A 10,685-nucleotide genomic window follows, 5' to 3' on the forward strand; every position below is an offset into this window, starting at 1 on the left:
TGTGGTAATATTGCTTCTATTATGAAAGTAAATGAAAACTTAGAACGTAACTTTACATTATTTGATGCTGTTTCAGATGAAGAAAAACCAATTCCAAAGAGAGTTGTTGCTTCTATGTTTAATTGATCCATACAAATTAATCAACTTCGTTAAAATAAAAGTTTTTTTGTTAAATTTTTTTTAGGATAAAAAATAAAATGTGATTAAATAAGATTAAATTTTGTTTTGTGGTTTGGTATGCAACATGTTGAATTAAATTTGACTGAACAATTTGCTTATGTCGATCCTCATTTATTCTATTCTAATGAAGATCATACCATTTCATGTCAACTGGTTTGGGTAACAAAAACAGATGGAAGAGATAGTGTACTTATAAGATATAACATTCAAAAATATTCACAAGATATTCAAACTAAAATGGTTTGTTTAGTGAATCAAATGAAAAATTGGGAGAATTTCTACCGATGGTTTCTTCCAGTAAAAAATGTTATTAGTGGGATTTTTAATGGGTCAAAGGAAATTTGGATTGTTTGTGAAAATTGTCAATCAATAAGTTGTGAAGAATATTTAAAAAATGTCCAAATAAAAGAAGACGAAGAACGTAGTCATGTAGCATGTTTTATTAATATGTGTAATAATATAGAACAAATGAAATTAAAAGTTAATCTTGAACCAAATGAGATTTTTGTTTGTTCAGAAGCAAATGATTTTAGGCCAACGTTTAAAGTAACTCCTATTAGTTTTTTAAATGGTATTTTAAATGAAAGAAAAATACAAGAAAGTGTTATTGATATTATTAAAATGTTTAAATCAACACAGTTTAATGACATCATTAATTTGATTCATATAAAACAATTAAGAGAAATAAATCAATTAAAAATTATTCAGCAAGCATTACAAGAAAATCAATTTGATTCATTTGATTTAAGAAAATGTATTCCATTAAATATTGTTGGAAATGGAGCTTATGGGACTATTATAAAAGTAAGATACAATGGAAAGTTTTATGCTTTAAAACAAACAGACTGTTCAAAAAAAGTTGAAATGGAAAAAGAATTTATTGTATTAAAACAATGTAATAATCAACGTATTATTAAATGTTATGGAATTGCATCATCTTGGTATTCTATTTCTTCTCAACTTCAACACCTCAAACAGAAGGCACAAAAGTCATTATATTTATTACTTGATTATTATGAAAGTGGTAATTTTGATCAATACTTAAACAAAAGAAAACAATTAAAACAAAGTCTTTCAAATGAGGAAATGAATCATTTTATTAATGAAATGATTATTTCTATAAAATATCTTCAAACTCAAAAAGAGTTTATTCATGGCGATATTAAACCAGAAAATTTTATGGTTGATTGCTCTGTTACAAAACCAAGACTTGTATTATCTGATTTTGGAAATTGTCGTTCATTTTCTAATGAATCTATTTTAATTAGAGGTAAATCAAAAGACTTTAATTCAAGTCATAGATCAGCACTGTCAATTAATCATGACATCTATCCATTGGGAGTTTGTTTCTATAGGATTCTTACAAATAAACTTCCATTTGGACAAACTGCAGATGAGGTAAAAGCTTCATACTCAACAAATAAAACACTTTCATTTCCTAAATCTATTCTTTCAAATGAACAATTTCATTCAAAAATAGAGCTGATTAAAAGAATGTTAGAATTTAAAGAACAAGAACGATTGACATTTGAGGAATTATTTAATCATCCATTAGTTATTTCTTTAATAGAATAATTCCAATTTTATTATTTTGTTTTCTCTTTTTAAAATAAAGAAAGAGAAAAAAGAGAATTGTATTTATAGTATATTTTTTTTCGTAAAAAAAAAGGCGAAAAGTTTAACCAGAAAATTCATTACTTTTTAGAAAGAAAAAATAAACAAAGAAATGGAATTCTTAATTATCACTTAAACGCCATGACATTTTTTATTATTTTCATTTGTATTATTCTTTCTTTTGTTCATGGAAGTTGTTGGTATGTTAGCAATGATAATGAAATTCGATGGGGAACATCTACCAATTGTGGAAAGTTTATTGGTTTTACACAGTATTATGATAATAAGACTGATTGGTTTCAGTTTAATTCAGGATGTTGTGGAGAAAATAAAACTTATTATAAAATTTATCCAGGAAGTAATGAAGCTGAAAAAGCTGTTGATTTTGTTTTAGGAACTGAAATTCAAACTGTATGGATGTACCCCTCTCAACCTGATAAACATTTCTCTATTTATTTGAGAAATATTAAAGAAGGGTTTGTTGGTATATTTAAACGAAGTTCTATTCCTGTGAGTGGAATTAATAATAATATTTATGTTTATAACACACCAGCAGTAATAATTGGAAATGGATATGAACGTTTTTATATCAGATACCAAAGCTATACTAATAGACCATATCTTAATCTTCAAATACTATCAACAACAACTATTATGAGAGAGTTATATGTTAATAAAAGAAATATTCAAAGTGGGTGTAATTATGCTTTCAACACAAATGGTAATGTAGATGTTTATGATGCACAAAGTGGTTGTATTTTTTATGAAGTTTGTTCAAAGCCTAATTTAAAAAGATATGTAATGTGTAAAAATGAAACTCTTTCAATAAAAAATGATTGTAGATGTTATATTCCAAGTACAACATCAACAGCATCAGTTATTAACTTTGGAATGGTTTTTCCTGATTGTATATATAATAGTAGTTTATATGACTTAACTATTTTTGCAAACCAAACAATTATTAAACTTGACTCTACTAAAGGGTATCAATGGAATTCATTTATATTTGAATCTAGAACACTTCCTTTAACAATAGAAAATGATCAACTTATTAATTTAACTGGAACAACTACATTACCAAACAAAAGAATTATTATTAGTAATGTTGTTTATTTCAATAAATTAATTATTCCAACTGTAAATTTTGATATGACTCATGTATTTAGAGAATGGGATGCAATTGATATTGATGTTAGTCAAATTATCACTGATTCAGTTTTATTTATTGGGTATTTTAAGTCAAGTGGAATACCAAACACAATTCGAGTTGGGTGTAACAATGGAAATTTTACAAGGTATGTTAAAGGTACATCAACAATAGACTGTCAGTGTACTTATTCTAATGACCAATATGACCTGAGTGATTGTGAGATAGTCAGTAAAATTTACACAAATACACTTAATTTAATATTAAATAATAATATTTATGATAAAGAAAATGTTTATTGGAATTCAGTTGTGATAAAATATCAAAATAGTCTTATTAAAGGTTCAATCACAAGTAAGTCATGTTCAATTGAACAATCTATAACAATAAATGGATTACTTCAATGCAATATATTAACTCTTTCAGGAAATTCTATAATTAGTATTTCTGAGGATGGAAAGTTAATAGTCACTAACCTTATTGTTGAGAAACAGAGTACAGTTACAATATCATCACCAATAAATACCAATATTTTAATTGAAACAATAAATATTTATGGATCATTATTATTTGATGATTCTACATCTGTTATTTCTCAATCTAAAACGATTTTAAATCAAAATAGTCAACTTAAAACAATAAATTATGCTTCAATCAAAGAACTTCAAATATTAGGAACAAGTACATTAAAATCAGATAGTAATATTTTTATTTCAACATTGATTCAAACAACAAGTAGGTTAAATGTGGATGTTAAACAACTTGAAATAAATAAAGGAGATTTAATTTTTGGAAGTGTAAATGTAGTGAATCCAATTATTATTTCAAACTTTGTTTCTACAATTGATATTGAGTCTATTACCAATCCATTGATAGATCCTAACTTAATGTTTATAACAACAGATCACTCAACAACTCCATTAAATATTATGAAAATCCCTTCTATTCCAAATTCAATATCAATTAATTTTATTTTAAATAAGTATCGTAAAATTAATCTACATTCTTCTAATAATATAAATTTTATTTGTGATAAACAAGCTATTGTAATTGGAACAGGAAATGACTTAATTTGCTCTGTAATTGGATTAACAAATAAAGTATGTAATCCTCAACCTGATAATTCTTATTTAGATGAAAATGGTTTTCATGATTATTCATGTCCAGGTCATTCCAACTCAATAGTGTCAACTTATCTTATTATTGATTCAGTAAATTCGTACTCATTTGAGTCTGATGAAAGATATAATTTGATTACTCTTTTAAGACAAGCTACTCTTTATGTTTCATACCATGATTTATTAATAAAATCTTATAACTCTTTTATTATTGATGGTACTCTTAATTCTGTTCTTGTAGAGTCAATTGGAAATTCATCTTCAGTTATTGTAACTTCTCTTTCTCCATTACTTTTATTTGTTGACAACTCATTAGGTATAACTATTTCAACAAATAATGCAATTATAAGTTCATATGGATTGTGTAAAACTGGGTTATTATCAAATACAAATTCTGAATGTAAAATATGTAGATATTTAACAAAAGAAGATGGAGAGTGTACTGAACCTATAATAACAATAGAACATTGTGAGTTGTATCGTAAGAATGGATTATGTGAACGTTGTGAAGAAGGTTTTTTTTCTACTGGAAATTCTTGTAATGCATGTACATCAAATTGTAAGATTTGCAATTCTGAAAAATGTCTTTTATGTTTTGACAATTATATTGTAAGTGGAACAAAATGTATTGAAACAAGTAATTGTAAATATATGAATAATGGAATATGTTTAGTTTGTCCTCCTGGTAAAACTCAAGATCCTTCAATGGAAAAGTGTTCTGTTAACTGTCCTAATGGATGTGATACTTGTTCTTCTTCAGATGTATGTATTCATTGTAGTGTAAATAACAGTTATATAAAAAATAATAACCAATGTGAATTAAAACAATCAACAAACCAAATTACAAGTAAACAAGTTATTGATTGTCAAGATGGATTTTATCTTAAGAAAGGGTCTTGTATTTCTTGTGAAAATGATTGTTCCAAATGTTTATACGATGATAAAACAGAAACTATTCAGTGTTTAGAATGTCCTGAAGGAAAAATCATTGTAAATGGAAAGAGTTGTCAACCAATAGATTCTGTTGGTTGTAAAACAAGTGTTAATAGTAAGTGTATTGTTTGTACAGAATTTGATAAATATTTTGATGGATCTAATTGTGTTTCATGTGGAAGTAATTGTAGTTTATGTACAGTAAATGGAAAATGTTCGTTATGCGATGATTCAACATACTTAAAATTAGACTCAACTTTTGATGATGGGATATGTCAATCAACACCAACAATAGAAAATTGTAAAGAATTTAACAAAGGAAGATGTGCCATTTGTTCTGATGGTTATTTTTTAAATAAGAATGGAGGTTGTGATGCTTGTTATTATCCTTGTAAAAAATGTGTTAAATCTGCTGATATATGTTATGAATGTAATGAAGGATTTAGTCTTCAAGAAAATTCATGTATTAGTATTATTAAAAGTATTGAAAATTGTAAACAAACAATTCCACATTCTAATGATAAATGTTTACAATGTGAAGATGGATATTATAGAGATGGAATATTATGTAGAGCATGTATAGATAATTGTAAAACATGTATTAAGAAAAATGAATGTTCTGAATGTAGTAAAAATTTTTATAAAAATATTACTTATGGATGTTCTCCAATATCTGAATTAACTCATTGTGAAGAAATTACGAATAAAGGATGTTCTCTTTGTGAATCAGGTTATTATTTAGAAAATTTTACATGTCATTTATGTTCTGAAGTGAATGAACATTGTACTGAATGTAATCAAATTAACAAACAATGTAAAGGTTGTACACAAAATTATATTTTAACAAATGAAAGTCATTGTGTATTTTATAATCAAGTAAAAGGATGTATAGAAGCATCTCATTCTGTTTGTCTTTCATGCACTTTTTGGTATACTCCAAGTAATGATGGATTATCTTGTGAAAGACATCCTGTTTGGTGGGTTGTATTAGTTATTGTGATATTAATAATTTTTATCATTATAACAGTATTTATATTATTTGTCTTTGGGTTGTATAAAATATTATTTTATATTAATAAAAAGAATCTCCAAAATAAATCAAGAAAAACATGTACTCATTTTGAAATTAAATATTCAAATATTCATTGGATTGAATTAAATGAGAAATGTCCTATTCTAGTTAATAAGAAGGTACTAACATTTGACACAAAAACAACAGAAATTCCTGTTAATAAAGAAACTAGAGAATTGCTTTGTATAGCCAATAGATCAAAACACACACTTCAAATATCACTTCTTGAAGAAGATAATTTAAATGAAAACTATTCAATAAGAACAAATCCACTTCAAATCATTTTGAAAAAAAAGGAAGGATGTGAACTTGAAGTTTTTATAAATCCTCATTGTTCTGTACATCTTATTGGTATTTTTAAAATACTTATTGATAATTTATCAACTGGTAAACGATATACAGTAACTATTTCAATTGATTGTATGACTGAAGTCAGTTGTCGGTTGAGTCCTAATGATATTGTTGAAGAACGAATAATAGGTGAAGGGTCATTTGGAGTTGTTTTTCTTGGATACTTTAAAGGGAACAAAGTAGCCATTAAAAAGTTAAAAAAGTTACAGGTATTAGAAAATATGATTAATGAATTTAAAGATGAAGTATTAATGTTAGAAAAGTTTAGAAATGAATATATTGTTCATTTTTATGGTGCTGTAATGATTCCAAATAAATTATGTTTTGTAACTGAATTTGCAGAATATGGTTCATTGTCTGATTTAATTGAAAAAAGAATGAAAAACAATCCACTTGATGAAAAATTGAAAATTAAATTCTGTTTAGATGCTGCTAAAGGAATTGAATATCTTCATTCAAATGGAATATTACATCGTGATATTAAACCTGATAATATCTTAGCTATTTCATTAGAAAAAAATGTCGAGATTAATGGTAAGTTGACTGACTTTGGTAGTTCTAGAAATATTAACATGTTAATGACAAATATGACATTCACAAAAGGAATTGGAACCCCTGTTTATATGGCACCAGAAATATTAAAAAAAGATAAATACAAAATGCCTGCAGATGTATATTCATTTGCTGTTACTATGCTTCATATACTTATGTGGGATGCTCCTTATCAAGGTTCTCTCTTTAAATATCCATGGTCAATAGCTAATTTTGTTGCTGATGGAAATAGGTTAGATTGTCCAGAAAATGTTAGTCCAGAGTGTTTTGAATTAATTGAACAAGCATGGGTACAAAATCCAAAAGAACGTTTGAGCATTAATGAAATAGTTATTAAATTACAACAACTTTACGATATTATTCAAATTAATTAAGTGCCATATTGTTATATATGTCATTTTTATTTAACACGTGAGTAGACGCGTGATGCAAACGTGTAGTTCAGCTGTTGATGAGTATGAGATGAACTTAATAATGATAGACTATACGATAAAAATATAGATACTTGTAGAGTAAGAAGAAATGAAAATATGAAAGGTGGTATTTGATAGAGAAGAAACAAATGTGATGGTTAAATAGAATTATTAATTATAACAATAATAATCTTAAAATTTTTTTAAATCTTAAAAATCACAGGAAAATGGACCGAAGTCATCAACAACAAGAGGCAACATCTGGTTCTCCTGAAGACTCTGTTTATTCTGGTTATTCTTCTCCAAATCCTATAAGACAAGAAAATTCTTTTTCAGCAGGAACGTCTCAATACCCTACATATCAGTCTTTTTCACCTTATATTCCTCAAGTGGTTCAATTTCCTCCAACACCACAACAACCTCAATTTCCTAATACATCTCAACCTCAATTTACTGATCAAGCTTATACTCCTTTACATCGTAGAAAGAGAAAATTTCAAAACATTACATATGAAAAATTACTTTCAGAAGAGGATTTAGCTTCAATGACAGTTGAAGAATTTGAAGATTATGTAAATGAACTTAAAGATCGAAGGACAATAACTAAAACTGAAAAGGCTACACTAAATAAAATTAAAAGAAAACTAAAAAATAAAGAAAGTGCTCGTAAAAGTAGACAGAAAAGTAAAGAAGCCTTTGTCAACCTTCAACAACAATTAGATGAATTAAAAAAACAATATGATGATGTTCTACGAATTAATTGTCAATTAATTGAAATAGCTGATGGGTGTGAAAGGTGTAGGCAAAGAATAAGACAAGTTCAACAACCACCATTAGATCCAGGACAAGCTAATGCACAACCACCTCATCAACAATGTCAACCTATGTTTCCACATGCTTAGTTTTAAATCAAATTTATAACTGATTTTTTTGTATAAATTTCTTTAATTTTAAGATAACATTTTTTGTTGAAGTTTTGTTTGAAAGTTTTTGTTGAAATTCTTTTTGACAGCATAATAAAAAGCTAATTCAATTATGAATTACTTATGAAAAGATTGAACTTGTTGTTTAAAATAATCAATAAATGTATTCTTATCACCATCAAATGAACAAAGAATATAGTAAATATCTTTTACTGTCATTTTTTTGCTTTTACAAATCTCCATATAATCATTTAATTCATTATATCGACTAAAATTCATCCAATGTATTGAAGCTTCCAAACCTAAAGTTGAAAGAACCATATATTGTTGTGCCATTTTTAATAATTGATCATTGCCAAATGAACCACATCCCCATTGACCTGTGGCAATTTTATTACCAGCATATTGAAATCCAACCATACATTTATTTAAATCCCTGTCAATATTTTCTTTTCCAAAACAAGTATTAATTACTGAGTCAATGGCTAGAATTATATTTGGTTGTTTTAATATTTGATTTTTACAAAAACCTATCCATTTAAATGTTTGTTGATATCCTTCACTTAAACTAATATGAAGTGTGTTTTTTATAAGTACTGCTTCATTATCTAATAATACTTCAAATAATATTAGTGAAATTAAACATTCAGGTCTAACACTAAAAAGTAATTCTTCTTGAGTTATACTCGGTACAATTTTATGTATTTGTAGATATTTATTAGCAAAGTCAACATGGACATTCATTTCAGACATTTCTAAACCCCCACTGACAAAAGGATATGTTTTAATTGGGGTTTCGTTATGTTCCCAATCATATGGTTTTTTTTGAATAACTCGTTCATATGTAACAATTTCTTGAAGTGTTTTTTCATCCATTTCAATCATCACATGGAAATAAGCAAAAATACAAATAAGTCTTTGAATTGAAATACGACTATTCGTAGAAATGTACACAAAGGAAAGATTTCCAATACGTTCTACTTTCTTATCCCATTGAACATTAAAGAACGAACAAGCTAATATTCCAAATATTTCCCATCTTTTTATTTGAATTGTTGAAGGTGTTCCAGACTTTGAAATTGGAATATAAATAGTTGATTGGTTCTTTTCTAAGTTCCCATCGTTGTTATTGATTAATTTGTTCATTGCATTTTTTAATCCACCAATAAACCATTGAAAATATTCTTCAAAAGACCTTTTTGTAACACCTAATGAATGTACTTTGTTATAGAAAGATTTTAGAGCAATTTCATATCCATCACCAACACCTTTGTTTATCTTTTTGTTTGTCCTTTCTTCCTCTTGGTTAATGAAAAATTCTACAACATCTTGACACGTTTTAAATTCTTTAGTAATAGCTGTTCTTATTTTTTCTATTGAAAGAGTGGATGTTTGAATTATTTTATTTTCCATTTAATAATTTTATAGTTTTTATGAATAATAAATTAAAAAAAGTTCTTTTAAAACAAATAAATCTGTTTAGAGTTTGAACTCGAAATTATCATAAATTCTATTAGTTATAATATAACTTCTATTTTAAAATTAAATTTGAAAGATATGAAATATATAAAAGAGTTTATTTAAACAATCATTATCTGTGTATAATTATTGGTTTATTATATCAGACATTTATTTATCATTTTATAAATGTTTGATAAATAGAGATAAGTAAAATTACTTTATTATTATAACACTACTTCATAAATTGTTATCTGTTGATTCATGAATGAATAAGTGATATAATTATTGAAATGAGAGTGTTCAAAGAGTGTGTTTGTGTTTATATAAAAAGAGAATGAATAAAATATTAATGAAGAAGGAAATAAGAATTCAAATAATGTTGATTAAAAACACAGAATATAACACAATTACAATATAAAGAGTAGTAATAATCGTAAAAGAGAAAAATAGAAATAAGAGAGTAAGAAGAAATAGAAATAATTCATTAATAAATGAATGTGATAAATCTACAATATCAAATAATAATTTATAAGTGAAGAATAAATTAATAAATAATAAATAAGATAATAACAACAATAAAGAATGAAATGAATAATTAAAAATATAATGTTAAGGTGGATAGATAATTGAATAATAAAAACAAATGACATTCAAATAAATCAACATTTAAATATTTGATTTTATTAGAACTTATAAATAGAAAGAACAAGAGGAATAATTAAAGAAATAATTATAAAACACATTCTAAAGAAATAAACTCAAGTGAATCAAAAATTAATATTTTACAAAAATTGACTTTGATATGTTTTATTTCTTTAACAACTATTTTTAACACACAACATCGAATATACATATAAAATAAAAAAAGGTCAATTATTAAATATATCCATTATTGGATTTGATGATTATTGAGAAGTGTTT

The 10,685-nt window shown here is 25.8% G+C and overlaps 4 protein-coding genes across 4 annotated transcripts; 3 read left to right on the top strand and 1 right to left on the bottom strand.

Moving 5' to 3' along the window:
- Positions 1-237: 237 nt before the first annotated feature.
- ENU1_201950 (protein kinase domain containing protein) lies at positions 238-1,755 on the top strand (the record flags this gene model as incomplete). The annotated part of the gene is made up of 1 exon (XM_008862138.1): positions 238-1,755. The coding sequence occupies one exon, from the start codon at positions 238-240 to the stop codon at positions 1,753-1,755; it is 1,518 nt and encodes a 505-aa protein (XP_008860360.1).
- A 180-nt stretch (positions 1,756-1,935) lies between these two features.
- On the top strand, positions 1,936-7,341 carry ENU1_201960 (protein kinase, putative; the record flags this gene model as incomplete). The annotated part of the gene is made up of 1 exon (XM_008862139.1): positions 1,936-7,341. The coding sequence occupies one exon, from the start codon at positions 1,936-1,938 to the stop codon at positions 7,339-7,341; it is 5,406 nt and encodes a 1,801-aa protein (XP_008860361.1).
- Positions 7,342-7,607: 266 nt separating this feature from the next.
- ENU1_201970 (bZIP transcription factor domain containing protein) lies at positions 7,608-8,282 on the top strand (the record flags this gene model as incomplete). The annotated part of the gene is made up of 1 exon (XM_008862140.1): positions 7,608-8,282. One exon carries the CDS (start codon positions 7,608-7,610, stop codon positions 8,280-8,282), a length of 675 nt encoding a protein of 224 aa, XP_008860362.1.
- A 138-nt stretch (positions 8,283-8,420) lies between these two features.
- ENU1_201980 (poly(ADP-ribose) glycohydrolase, putative) lies at positions 8,421-9,716 on the bottom strand (the record flags this gene model as incomplete). The annotated part of the gene is made up of 1 exon (XM_008862141.1): positions 8,421-9,716. The coding sequence occupies one exon, from the start codon at positions 9,714-9,716 to the stop codon at positions 8,421-8,423; it is 1,296 nt and encodes a 431-aa protein (XP_008860363.1).
- Between the last annotated feature and the right edge of the window lie 969 nt (positions 9,717-10,685).

Source organism: Entamoeba nuttalli (genome assembly GCF_000257125.1).
Source record: "Entamoeba nuttalli P19 unplaced genomic scaffold asmbl_9591, whole genome shotgun sequence".
Classification (NCBI taxonomy): domain Eukaryota; phylum Evosea; order Mastigamoebida; family Endamoebidae; genus Entamoeba; species Entamoeba nuttalli.